At 36.5% G+C, this 14,973-nt stretch overlaps 1 protein-coding gene across 15 annotated transcripts in view; it reads left to right on the top strand.

The window, feature by feature from the left end:
- The window catches only part of LOC143231153 (HEAT repeat-containing protein 5B), an 82,003-nt gene that overhangs the window by 23,245 nt on the left and 43,785 nt on the right, over nt 1-14,973 (top strand). For all 15 annotated transcript variants that reach the window (XR_013016797.1, XM_076465802.1, XM_076465805.1 and 12 more), the window contains 5 exons: nt 4,237-4,348; nt 4,484-4,636; nt 5,257-5,356; nt 7,876-7,985; nt 14,538-14,701. Coding sequence is in view for 14 of the 15 variants with exons in the window: in XM_076465802.1 (XP_076321917.1) it covers nt 4,237-4,348; nt 4,484-4,636; nt 5,257-5,356; nt 7,876-7,985; nt 14,538-14,701 (639 nt within the window). In the remaining variant the exon portion in view is untranslated. The remainder of the gene's footprint in view (nt 1-4,236; nt 4,349-4,483; nt 4,637-5,256; nt 5,357-7,875; nt 7,986-14,537; nt 14,702-14,973) is intronic.

Below are 14,973 nucleotides of genomic sequence, written 5' to 3'. Positions count from 1 at the left end.
TGTTTGGGTATAGTGGTCACAAAACCCTGGAATTGCTGCACTGTCTTTGTTTGGCATTCTAGTGCATCCCCTCGTAGGGCTCCATGGTAGGTGGAGTCAGTGGACTCTGAAATATTTTTTTTTTTATTATGGATCCTGCAAATAAAAACTTAAATAGTGATAAAACAGTCCATAGGTAAACGACCATGTATTGAAGATACTGGGCAGCAATCTTCAACATCTGTAACATCTATTGTACCTCATTTTCCTATACTACATTCTCTTTCAGACTAACCTTTTTCATTCAGAAGGGACTAGAGGGACTTGCTGGCTCTCCAAAGTCGGTAAAGAAGCTTCACTCTGTTGGCATACTGGCGGAAACATCTACATCTCAACATAGTGAACTCCTCTTGTATTCAAAGGCAATTGGGGATATACTTATTGATGTTACACCGCATGCTACTTTGAATTTGTCACGAGTAGTTATTGTTGAGAGGCATTTGAAGAACACCCCCGAGTCAGAGATTCTTGCTGGTTTCTTTACCCAAGGAGTTTCTGCAGTGAGGTGTATTTCTGCTAACAAAGATGGAATTAGGATGCCTACCAATGTTCTCATTCTGACATTCACATCACCACATCCACCTGCCACCATCAAGGCAGGTTATCTTAATTACAAGGAACAGCCATCCATACCAAACCCTCTGATATTTTCAGTGTCAGCGGTTTGGTCACTCGAAGACATCATATTATGGTTCCTTCATGTGTGCTCGTTTTGATAGCAAAGACCATGATGCCTATGAGTATGACACAGACCCTCATTGCATCAACTGCAATGGCTATCACCTATCATACTGTCATTCTTGCCTTAAATGGTTGGAAGAAAAAGACATGCAGTGTTTGAAAACGATTCAAAACATTACTTACCTTGAGGCTCAAAAGTTGTTGTCCATCACTTGATATTGGACGTGTGCTGCTGCATTTCGTTCCATTTCTACAGTTGAAATGCAGATAGATCTCTTTGTGCCTCCAAAAGAATCATTCTCAAACCAAATTAAAAATCTTTTTACCTGCATGGTTAAAAAAGTTGATGAATCAACTTCAACACCCATCTCTGTCCCTAACATACATTCCAACATTTGAGAGATACTGGCTGTGGTTGATGCCACCTGACCCACATGTCCTGGTGGAAGCTGGATCAAGCAATCTGGGCCTCTTTCACTGCTCTCACAGAACTTGATCCTGCCATCATCTGTAAGCCATCAATAGGCGACTGAGTGGCGGCAGTAACTGACTTTATTATACAGGGAACTGCTTAATGTATTCCTAAAACCTGGACATGTTTTCCACAGTATCCTTGTCCGTGGTGGAAACCTGTCTGCCACATGGCATGGAAGGCTTAAATACAACCTGGGATACTTTTTGTAGGTATCCCACACTCTCACACCACATCATTTTCCAGCAGGCCTGTGCACATTCTTAGCACATTCAAAGCCAGAAGGAATCTTGGATTAAGTTTATAACCAGCATATCTTTTACTACAAGTCATATGGGACAAGATTTGAAAGGTCGGTGGGCAATATAATTCTTTTTCCCTCTCGATCTTGCTCTCTGATGGCCAGGAAATAGCTGATACCTGGAGCATTGCCGATACTCTGGGTGAAAGCTTTTGTTGGGTATCTAGCACTTCTGCCTCTTTCTCCACCTTCTTATCCATCAAGACTTTGGCAGAGCAATCACCTCTTTCCTTTCATGCTGATTGTCCCGATGACTATAATCATCCCTTTACACTGGTGGAATTCAAACTGGCCCTTCATCGGTCTGGCAGTACATCGGTTTGACCTGATGATGTACATTATGAAATGATGCACCATTTATCTCTTGCTTCTCTTGCTATTCTTATGATTGTTTTTAACTGTATCTGCCAGGAGAATGTTCTTCCTGATGTCTGGCACCAGGCTATTGTCCTACCTTTTTCTAAGCCTGGGAAGGATCGCAAGATTTTTTCAAACTACTGTCCAATTGCTTTGACAAGCTGTCTCTGTAAGACCTCAGAGAGGATGGTTAATGCTTGTCTTGTTTGGTTCTTCGAATCACACAACCTCCTCTCATCGACCCAGCATGGATTCTGATGACAGCACTTCACAATGGACCACCTGATTTGACTTGAAACATCAATCAGAAGAGCTTTTCTCAAACAACATCTTGTATCAACATCTTGTGTCAATTCTTTGACATTGAGAAGGCTTATGATACAACATGGAGGTATGGTATTTTGTGAAACTTCCATATGTATGGTTGCGTGGCCATTTGCCCATTTTTATTAAAAATTTCTTAATGGACAGGTGATTCGAAGTTCATATGAGTTCGACTCTTTCCCATTCTTTTCTGTGGGAACTTGGAGTCCATCAGGGCTGTCTTTTGAGTGTCAGACTTTTCAGTATAATGATTAATGCCATCACTGAACAACCCCCTCTTACTGTTGCAAAGGGATCTATGTCAATGACTTTCACATCTCACGTCAGTCATCGAACATGAAGGATATTGAGTGGCAGCTACAGACTGCCTTTATTCGTTTACTGAAGCGGACCACAGCAAACGACGTTAACTTCTCTCTTGCTAAAATTTACCATTTGCATGCATTTTTGCTGCCAACAGGGTATTCACCCTGGTCCTGATCTTTGTATTGAAGTTGTGCTGCTTGTGGTCCCTGAGACAAAATTCTTGGGGCTCATCTTTGACTGTAAGCTGATCTTTATACCACAATCAAGTAACTATGGGTCAAATGTACAAGAGCACTGAACATCCTCCATGTCCTCTCTTTCACCACTTGGGGAGCAGAGTGATGTTCTATGCTAAAGATATATCATGCTCTTTGTTGATCAAAACTAGACTATGGATCACTGGTCTATAGCTCTGCCAGGACCTCGGCCTTAATGATGCTGGACTCTATTAATCATGAAGGACTTTGGTTCTGCAGTGGGGGTTTCTGTACCTCCCCAGTTTAGAGCTTATACACACAGTGTCATGAACCTTCTTTGCATCTCTGCCATTTGCAACTGTCTTTGCTATATACTTTGAAACCTCGTTCCTTACAAAGGCATCCCACCAGTGGCTGTTTTCCTTCCTTGGTGGGCCATACTTTTTCAGAACAGATGATCTACCATTGCTCATTTTGGCCTTTGTATTCAGGAGCAGTTTAATGTTGTTTATGTTTTTAATTCAAAAATTAATCTTTGTTTTGTTTTACCTTAATTTCCTTTTATGAATTTTGCTAATTTTACTTTAATTTTAACTTTTTACTGGATGTTTGGTGCAGATAGTCCAGTTGCTTTGCACCATAAAACACCAAACCAACTAACCTATTTTTTCTCATCCCTTCTCTCTTGTGTTTTTTTTCATTAATCTAGTGATACAATCTTGGAATTTTTCCAATTAAGTATGTGTTCCATTGCCCTATCTTCATAGCCTTATTTCAGTGACCTAATTTCCAAGATATATTTCGGTGTCCAAACATTTTCTTTACTTTGTTTGGTTGATCAATACATATTGTTATTTTGTATGGCATTTTATTTTCTGTAGTTATTACCTATCAAATTTTATACCAAACCTTTCCTAGTAAGCAACTGTTTTACATTCTATAATTTGAAGTGTTTTTCATTTCTTCTGGTGATAAATTTTAGTCATAAAGGTATACCCAAATAAAATGTTTCAACCAGTGGAAAATTTAACTGAATTTATATCTTTTGACCCTATTATTTTAAAATATTTAAACTTTACACTAGAAGGTAAATACAATCAAACCTTTGCTTATTAATTACATAAACAAAACTGTACACCACAAGTTGTTCAGTGTTTTATCTAGGAGATAGGATTTCAAATGACACATCCAAAAGTTTGAAGTGAAGAATGGAAGTTAAAAAAAAAGTGATTAGTGTGAACCTTTACATTCTTGCAAACCTGGTTTGTGTGTCATACACACACACACACACACACACACACACACCAGCAGGTTATTTTCAGGTACGGGTTGGATTTAAAGGTTTAGAATTATGCTGTGTTAAGGTATCCATTGGTTCTGTGTTTGGTTCACTGCCCAATTAAAATGAGATCTCATTTTACTTAATATTATCATGCATTAAAATATTGTATTATGAGAATATTATATATTTTTGGATGATAGTGAAACTCACATTGCTTACTGTCACTACTTTTGCATCAAATTCTAACTGATACATGTATAACCACTTTTTCATCAAGATCATATTCAACGTGGCAGAGGATCTTCTTCGTACAGCATCGCAGAACAGCAGACTTTCTGTCCAACGCACTCAAGCTGGTTGGTTAATGATTGGAGCAGTCATGACGTTGGGTAAGTTTTATTATCCTCTGCAATAATAACTCATTTGTAAACTTTGTGGTCAGAAAAGCATGTGTAAGATAATTTTTTTACAGTTATAATTGAGATTGTGATTTTCAATACCTGTTTGCTGTTTACAAATATAAGGTCCACCTGTGGTCCGTGGACTTCTGCCAAGAATGCTACTGCTTTGGAAGAACTCTTTTCCCAGATCAACAAAAGAACTAGAATCAGAAAAAGCTAGAGGAGATGCATTCACGTGGCAAGTAACTCTTGAAGGAAGAGCAGGAGCATTAGCAGGTATTGCATGTAAAGTTAGTTTGTATAACATTTCAAAAGCTGAATTATCCTAGAAAAGTTCTTACTGTAGCAATAGCTAGATCACATTTAGTCCCAGGTGGACCATAATTGCCTTTATTCATCTTAGTACACTTTTTTTGTATAGTTAACAGATGGTAAAAGCTTTTTAGGAGTAATGCCTGGACTTTGAAGAACATAAAGCGTATTTTATATCAAACTTTATTTTGGTTTGATTTATCTTAATCTGTGGTTTTAATTGTACTTTTCTTAGGACGATATTGCACCAGTATTTTATTCTTGTAAATAATTGGTTCTGGTATTCAGTATATGGTTTACAAACTAATGAAGTAATTGGATTTGAAGACCATGTTTAAAGTACTTCCCTCCCCTGTCAGTGGCACTGGACTTGTGATGTTAAACATTGAGTTTCGATACTCCTGGTGGGCACTGTACAAATAGCCCATTGTTTAGCTTTTTGCTTAACAATGAACAACTTTTTGAAAAATAAAACTTGGACAATTTATTAGTGTCTCCAGAATGCATTTGAGTTTAATAACATATGAAGTGTTGAAATAATGAGCACTTGAATAGATATTTACCACATTGTTTGTTCATTGCAGCTATGGCAAGTTTTTTGATTCATTGTAAAGAACTTGTCTCTGAAGAGGTGGTGCGTAGGTTATTGTTACCAGTAGAAGCTGCTCTTGCCATGCTAACAAGGTGAACATGACTTTATTCTTTTGGAATTTGTACTGAAAGTTATTATTTGTAGAAAGGAAAAATATATTTAGTTTAATAAGTTCAGGTTAAAATCCAAAGATTCTGCTTTGAAGTCACTCCCTAGTTCTTAAACTCTGTAGAATGTTATTAATTGTAAGGAAAAAAATAGAAGCCTTTCAAAGCTTTCATTTTACTGCCTTAAGGTAAACCAAAGTAAAACTTGTATGTGTATCAGCTTTAATTACCCATTTTACTAGATGGATAAGTCCATGGGCTCCAAAGTAAGCCTCCTATCTTTTTTGGGAGCCTCCAGAATATTCAACATCAATTGTTAAGAGCCCACATGTATTTTTTTCTTATGGGGATTATGATATATGTTTTCACTGCTGTGTGCATACAGGTGCGAGTCAAAAAGAAGATACAAAGTAATCATAGAAAATTTATGAGGAGACAGTTTCTTCACTGTCCAATTAAGCTGTTTTGATCTAACTTTTTCTTCACAGGATCAGTTTTCACACTATAATGTTTAATTTAGCCCATATATCTCCACAAAATTTGACAGCTTGACAGTAAACATTACAAGTCTTTAGTACACAAAAAATTAAATTTTTTTAATCATTATTTGTTTGTGAATGTATCAGGTGGTTTTGTTTATTGGTGTTCAGTGTAAAGTGATTTTCATTTATTCATTTAAAAAAAATTTCAAATTTCATTTGTTTTAATTTATATCCTCCAAATTAATGACAAAATATTATTTTTCTGTACAACTTTATATTTTGTCTTGTTTTCTCCAACTTTACACATGAATTTGGTAAGATTGACCAAATTCTTAGCCACAAAAAAATTGAAATCTAAATTATAATATGAAATTACATTTATGTATCATAAATAGCTTTAAACTTTTAACAGTATACATCTATTTACACTTTCTTGTTTTATTATCACTTGAAGTGTGTCTAAATGAATATTCCTGCCATAGAATTAGTAACTCATCCAATTAAATTACATAATGCAGAATCTGCTTGTGAGCATACCTTATGAACATTTTTTTGTTATTCAGTTTATCCAACCTTATGTATCCTAAAACATTTCTAATTTTTACATTTTATTAGGTTGAGGAATAATTTGTGAGCGTTTTTAAATAATTTCATTCAAGCATTACATGCATGAACACATTACACCCAAAACATTTATTATGATATTTTATTTCATGTAATACCTAGGTATATAGTATGCATTGTTTTAAACGAAATTGCAAGAAATTAAATGCGAAAAGCAGATGGTGTCGAAAATGCTCGATTTTGTCCACTTGACATTCCATTTAATGAGCTGAAAATGAAAGCAAAAATTAAAGACATATGAAAATCAAACACACCATCTATTAGAGCAAAAAATTATCTACCAAATGGCATGAAATATTTTGCGAAAGCGTTTCATTTATGAATATATTTTTTAGCCTGAAAAAATGCTCATGAATTATTCCTCAACCCAATAATTATTTTTATAATAAATAATACTTTTCAAAACAAGAATTACTTATCTGGTAATAGTTTGAATTGGAAGTGAAATAGACAATTCTCTTTACAGAAAATGACATGATATAATCTGTTATTTGATATATTAAAACTTTTGCATTCTCTTGGTATTAAATGTCAGTGATAACTATTGGCCATTTCTGAATGGGAGATGATATGACAGATGGACATGGAAGTGGGGACTAATTTTTTATTTAATGGCTCTTTAACCATTAAAATTGAAGGCTATAAAAAGTATGCCTTGTCAGAGGAATGACAACATTATAATGAGTAATTTATATCAAATTTCATATTTCTTGGAGTGGTGACAAATAAATTGATTGTTTCACATTGTTTTGTACCTTGCTACAGAAGCTTGTTGTAGGTCAAGAAATTGCAGGTATGAAAAAGTTGGTGGATGGTTTTATGTATCATGCAGTGACAATGAAATTTGATATCTTGTTAAACCATACAAGTGAAAAGTATCACATGAGAATTGCCTTACTGTGAAAGTCATGATTTATCTGTTCCTTATAGTTAGGGTTATATCAAGTATAGGGCAGAAGGTGCAGTTGCATCACACCCTTGACTGCTTGAAGGCCCCAAGAAATAGAAATTTTGAACTTTTTATGCATTGTATACAGTTATATTTATAAGAGGGCTCCAAGTACTATTCTACTGCCCCAAGTCCCATCTGACCTGAATCCAACCCTGCTTCCACTTGTCATACCTGTTGAATAATTTTTTTGTTTTTATAGTTGTAGAATAAATGTAGTAACCATATTTAAATCTTGTTTTCTGAATCAGCAAAATGGAAAAGCATTCTCACAGGACTATTTTTACATGGGAATAAGTTTGTCATTTTAAACAATGAAGATTGGATAAACAGAATAGCAGGCAGTAAACTAAAAGTTAACTTTGCATTTAGAAATGGAAAGAATTATTTGTATTGTTACTTTAAAAATAATATCTTATGTATGGGTGTTATTTATGTACAAAATATAGCTTAACAAATCTGATCAAGTCATATGGACAACACTTGAAAGCAGCTGCTGCAATGGTGAGACTACGGCTTTACGAAGTGTTAATACTCTTGCCTGCCCAGTCGTATGAAGGTATGGCTCTATTTTCTGAAAATATATTTGTTTTAGTGTGATACAAAGATGAATGTTTGCAATAAGTTGTAGTATTTTTTTATTTTTGACTTTATGTAGAAATTCACAAGATGAATATTTTATGATTTGAGCTGCTAATTTCATTATTTAAGAAAGTGATTAAAAGTTTGCCGAAAATTACCTTTAGCAAATGAAACTTTGTTTTTGTGTCTAAATATGTTACAAAGTATCAAAATTAGGCATCTCACGCAACGTTTAGTCTTCAGCCTGAAGAATCTTATCTTGGTCACCACTTTGGAGTAAATTGTGAATTTTAAAGTTCTCCATGTTGTTTGTGAATCATGGCTAGATTTCAGTAAATGTTTATGGATGTTTTACAGTTATGCTTGCATTAAGCTTAGGCTGTCTTGCTGTTCTTCATGTATTGGAGTGAAATGTCAGGAAGTGTAAAGATGTAAACCAGCACCTACTGAATGTTCATTTGTGGGTTTAAACTGGATGGAGAAACCATTTGAATTTCAGATCACGCAATTGACCAATGAATATATTTGATTTGTTTAACAACTGTCTGATGAGAGGGATGATTGATATTATTTTACAACAATAATTTTTGTATTGTTGGAAGTATAGTGTTGCAATTTCCAGATACTTGTTTTTATGCATTAAGTTTTGACAAAAATTTGCATACAAGATAAAACTTTACAAGTCATATCCCCTCGATGTGGATTCCTGTTTGTAATGAGGGGACCTCTCAGAGAAGGTTCTGTACTTTCAGTTTACCTTCTCTGGAATCTAAACATCCACCTGTGTGTTTGCCATGCATGGTGTCCTGTGATGGGGAGGAGAGGATCCTTGTGGTTGATGGGGTCCAACCCCAACACACCACTTTGGGCTTGAATTCCTGAAGATGGGCAGTTTTGGGGTGGTCCACAAGATTAATTAGCTAGTCCATTTGGGCCAGAGTTAACTGAGGGCCAGCTTAGGACATCCTCAACAGGTGTGGTGGACATTGTCTGATACTGGTGTTTGGGTATAGTGCTCATGAAACCCTGGAGTTGCTACAGTGACCTTATATGGCACTGTAGTTGGTCCCATCTTCGGGCTCCACGGTCAAACTCACAACTTGGATATGTCCCACAATTTGTAATTATACATTCTTTTACTGAAAAACACTTAGGGCAGATGTCTCCATTTCTTTATTCAGAAGGGTTTAGAAGGGCTTGCTGGCTCACCTAAATTGGTAAAAAAATTATGGTGTGGGGACATTTTAGTGGAAACAGCTTCATCACAACATTCCAAACTCCTCTTTACAGTTGAAGGCCATTGGGGATATACCCATTGAGGTTACTCCTCATTCTACTTTGAATTTTTCTATAGGAGTTATAGTTGAGAGGGATTTAAAAACTATTCCAGAGCCAGAGATCCTCACGTGTTTCACCAGCCAAGGTGCTACAACTGTGTGCCAAATTTTTACTTGTAGAGACGGGATTATGGAGCTGACAAATGTTCTAATATTAACATTTACTACATCATCTCCTCCTACCACAATCAAGGCAGGATATCTGAATTGTAAAATACGGCCTTATATTCCTAACCCTGTTAGATGTTTTCATTGTTAACGATTTGGCCACTTGAAAACATCTTTCTGTGGTTCCTTAACATGTGCCTGTTGTGCTGTTAAAGATCATAATGCTTTTGAATACCAACTAGAACTGCATTATGTTAACTGTATTGGTCCACATCCTTCCAATTTTATTTCTTGCCCTAAATGGGTGAAAGAGAAAAGTACAACATCTCAAGATAGTCATAATATTACTTATCAAGAAGCTTGGAAATTACTATTTCCAATTCCATCTCAGTCTTATGCTGCTGTAATCTATTCCACTACTACAGTAGGAGTCCAGACAAACCTTTCTGTGCCTCCTACAGAATCCTTAAGAGTGCATCTTAATCTAGTATCCTCCAAAATCAACAAAGTTAATGAATCAGTATCTACTTCTATCTCTGTCACTACCACATCTTCCAGTCATTGCCCAACTTCACCTTGTTCAAGCCCAAGTGTTTCCACGGGGTCTTCCTCTCTTGACACCCCAAAAATTAAACAACCCATTCATTCACGTCCTCAATCACTGAAATGTATGTCTATGAACTCCGACCTGCTTACTCGATCCAGAGCAGGATCACTAGAGAGTGACTGACCCACATCCAGTAAAGAAAAAAAGTACTGTCACAAGTAGAAGGTTTCTGTGCCATATTTTCTTCCAAAATAAAGATAAATGGCCATGCTAATCCAATAGAACTGTCAAGGTTTTCAATCAGATGTGAATGACATCAAGGATTTGAGGATTTGATTGACTTTTATCATCCCAAGTGTCTTTCTTTATAGGAAACATTTTTAAAATCTACTAATACAGTCAAACTTTGACAATACTTCTTGTACCTAAATAACATGTGCCCACCTGGTCCTTGTCATTGAATATGCTCTAGGAGGCTGTAACCATCTGCATCTCCATGGGTCATACCATCACTGTTTGCTCTCTGTACCTTACCCCTGGAAAAAATTATCATCCCTCAGACCTTGATACCCTTATTGAGCAACTGCCAACCCCTTTTTAATTTTGAGGGATTTAAATAGGCATAAGTTCCTCTGGGGTGGTTCTAGTATTGATGTGAGGGGATATGCTATAGAACATGTGCTCCTGAATAAACAACCTGTCTCTCTTTAATACTGGCTCTTACACTTATTTTCATGCACATTGTCAGTTATTTACTGCTTTAGAGCTTTCTATCTGCTCCTCTTCACTTTTCACTTTCTTTTCTTGGGAGGTTGACATCAATCCATGGTGTAGTTATCATTTTCCTATCATATTAAGAGAGATTGGCCATAGTCAGTGCCACCTGACCTGTGTGTCTCAGTGGAAGTTGGACCAGGCCAACTGGCACTCTTTCACTGCTCTCTTGGAACTTGATCCTATCATCTATCGTACGTAAATCATCAATAGATGATTGTGTAGCAGCAGTAACTAACTGTATTGTCCACGTTATTCCTGCCCTTGGTGTAATTCTGCTTGTTCTATAACACAAAAAGTTCAGAAACATGCTTGGGATAAATTTCATAGATATTCCATGCTTACAAACTGCATTGCATTTCAGTAAGCCCATGCACAGGCTTGACAAGTTAGATGTCAAAGCCAGAATGAATCTTGGATTAAATATGCCTCCAGCATTTCTTCAACCACCAGTTCAAAAGTTATATGGGACAAGATTCGGAAAGTGAATGGATGGTGTACTTCTGCCCCCATCTCTCTATCTTAATATCCAGTGGTTATGAAGTTGTTGAAGCTCAGAGCATTGCCAATACTTTGAGTGAATGTTTTTCTCATGTATCTAGCTCTTCAAACTCATTCCCTTTCTTCTTAGCTATTAAAACATGAGTAGAACATTTGCCTCTTTCCTTTTTGATTGATCATTCCTGTGACTACGATTGCCCTTTTACACTGGTGGAACTCAAACTTGTGCTTCATTGGTCTGGCAATACATGAGTTGGACCTGTTGATATACATTATGAGATGCTATGCCACTTTTCTCTTGCCTTTATTACTATTCTCCTGGCATTCTTTAACCAGATATGGCAGGAGAATGGCTTTCCTGATGCTTGGTGTCAAGCTGTTGTACTCCCAATTCTTAAACTTGGGAAGGATCCAAAGATTCCTCTGAATAACCATCCCACTGCTTTGACGAGTTGTCTCACTAAGACCCCTTAAAGAGGATGATTAATGCTCATCTTGTTTGGTTCTTTGAATCAAACAACCTTCTGTCACCCACTTGATATGGGTTCCGAAGTAAACTTTCCATGATAAACCACTTAATTTGCCTTGAAACATCAGTTAGAGAAGCCTTTTTGAAGCAACAACATCTTGTTTCTATTTTGTATTGCTTAGAGAAAACTTATGATACAAGATAGAGATATGGCATTTTGCGAGAGCTTCACTCATACGGATTGTGTAGCAATTTGCCACTTTTTATTAAGCATTTTTTAATGAACCACCAGTTTCAGGTCTGTGTGGGCTCAACACTTTCCCGTGTCTTCCCACTGGAACTTGGAATCGCTCAGGGCTGTGTTCTGAGTGTCACACTTTTCATGATAAAGATTAATGCCATTACTGAACAACTCCCTCTCACTGTTGCAAATGGGCTGTATGTGGACGACTTTCACATATTACTTCAGTCATCAAACGTGAAGTTTATTGAGTGGCAGCTACAAACTGCAATCAATCATATACTTAAGTGGACCACAGCAAGTGGTTTTCAGCTTTCTCTCTCTGAAACTGTTTGTGTACGTATCTGCTGCCAATGGGGTATTCATCCAGATCCAGAACTTTGTATTGATGATGCTGTACTTTTTGTCGTCCCTGAGGCAAAGTTCTGAGGTCTTATATTTAACTGTAAATTAAACTTTATTTGCCGTATCAAGCAACTTCGTGTCAAATGTATAAGAGCACTGAACATCCTTCATGTCCTCTCTTTCACCTCTTGGGGAGTAGATCGATACTCTATGCTTAAAATTTATCGTGCCCTTATCTGATCCAAACTTGACTATGGGTCTGTGTTTTATGGTTTTGCCAGAACCTCAACACTGAAAATGCTGGATCCTATCCATCATCAGGGGCTTCAGCTTTGCAGTGGGGCCTTTTGTACTTTTCCAGTCCAAAGCTTGTATGTGGAGTCCCATGAACCCCCTTTGTATATTTGCCATTTGCAACTGTCTCTTGTGTATGCTTCCAAACTTTGTTCTTTACCACAGCATTCTACTTGGGGTTGTATTTTCCATCCTCAGTGCACCATATTTTTCTATAATAGAAAATCTGTCATTGTTCCTTTTAGCCTTTGTATTTGGGCACAATCAGAAAAAATTGGATGTATCTTTGAATAGCATAGCAGTATCAACAGTTCAGCCTCTTCCTTCATGGCTAATTACTATCCCCAACTGTAACCATATCTTTGAGTCATCTGAGGAAGGCCGGTACTCCCGATTAGAAATGTCGCTCTTTATATGCTGAACTTCTTTCAAACAATCCATTTATTCCCATATATATGGATGGTTCAAAATCAGGTGACTGTAGGCTCTGTCATGGTTTGTTACAGTTTAATTGTAACACACAGAATCCTCTCTACAGTTTCTGTGTTCACTGCTAAATTGTATGCCATTTCTCTTGCTCTGAATCATATTGAAACTATGCAATATACGAATTGTACGATCTGTACTGATTCACTCAGCTGTCTATTGGCCCTGACATGATTCCATATTAATTACCATCTTATTCATATCAATATCCAAAACAAACTGGCCCATCTCTCTCTATCATCTATCTCTGTCCAGTTTTTTTGGACACCACGTCATGTTGGTATTCGTGGGAATGAGCTAGCTGACAGAGCAGCAAAGTCCATCTGCTCTGGCTCTATCACTACCATCCCTGTTCCTTACATGGACTATGGTCCAGTTATCAAAATCTGACTACACCAGTTGACCTGTAGTGAGCAACAAAATAATAAGCTTTTTCAAATCAAGTCTTCTTTAGCTCTTTGGCCATCTTGTTTCTGTAAAGATCAAAGTTAGGAAGTTGTTTTGGCTACACATTGGTCACAGTTTTTTAACTCACCACTTGTTATCTGGTACTGATGCACCAATGTGTGGTCTGTGTGGCACTCAGGTCACAATCGTACATATTTTATTATCATGCTGTCGTTACAACCAAGAATGAGGACGCAATTTTAAACATATTTTAAAGGTAGGTTTGCCCTTGACATTAGCCAATGTCATAAGTGATACTTGCTGCCTCACTCATGTTTTTACATTTTTAAGAGCCATTGGTCTTTTTAAGTTAAGGTTTTTTCTTGGACTATGTATTGTTTTAGCATAATTTGTTTTACACATTTTAATTTTAGTTTGACCAACTTCAGGTGACTGACAGCAAGTTTGAACTTAATGCTTCAGTCTTCCTGGCAGGTCTTAATTTTACATATTTTATGTATTTGTACCTCAATTTCCATATACCATTAGAGTGCACTACATCTTGTTTGGCACAGATAGCCTAGTAGCTTTATGCCAATAAACATGAAATACCTACTTACCTAATAAGTCATATGTTTAGAGTTACTGTTTACATTACCTGTCTAAAGATACTTAATTTACAGCTGTTTTTTATGGATCTAATAAAATATTTTCATTTCCTGCAATGTTGAGAAAAAAGATACATCTGTGTACAAACTTGGAAGTGCCTAGATTTCTTCAGTGTGTCCTGAACAAATCGTTCAATGTGTTTTTGTGTACAGAACAGCATTTCAAACTTCTTAGGTCATCTTCAAGTCAAAATGTTGTCTTGTACTTTATTTTAATCAAAGTGTTATTACCCATCCCACAAGAAGGTTGGCAGAATGTGCCTCTTAATGCTGAATACAATCTGTTCTCTGTCTTTTGATTTGAGGGGACAGGGGAGAATTAGAATTCTCAGATACTCAAGTTGCTTCATTTTGGACAAACTTCCTTTCTAGGGAGCTACACCAGTCTTTTAAGGCTTTTAGTGGCTGAGTTTACCCTGACTGAGAACCCAGCTAATACTACTACGTCATTGCTTCGAAGCCTTTGCCACACTGATGATAGCGTAATATTAGGGTCCTGGCTGCAAGAAACTGATCACAAGGCTATTGAGGACCAGGTAAAACTTTTTGTAATAAACCATGTAGTTAGTGTTTAAATCAAATAAAATAACATTTTCTAGACTACCAACTTAGACATTGAAACAGATCTATTAAAAGGTCTAGAGAAGCTGACTATTATGGTAGCTGGAAAATAGAATTTAGAAATTCCACTAGAAATAGTAAAACTTGTACTTTTTTAGTTGTTTTTTTTGCCTAATTTGGCATAGAGGTGGTTTGATAATGATTATCAAAAAGCATAATTAAGATAAAGTAAATGAACTAATGGCAG

Source organism: Tachypleus tridentatus, chromosome 10 (genome assembly GCF_004210375.1).
Source record: "Tachypleus tridentatus isolate NWPU-2018 chromosome 10, ASM421037v1, whole genome shotgun sequence".
NCBI classification, from domain to species: Eukaryota; Metazoa; Arthropoda; class Merostomata; order Xiphosura; family Limulidae; genus Tachypleus; species Tachypleus tridentatus.
Note: the sequence above shows the minus strand (reverse complement) of the source record. Positions and strands in the feature narration are given on the sequence as shown.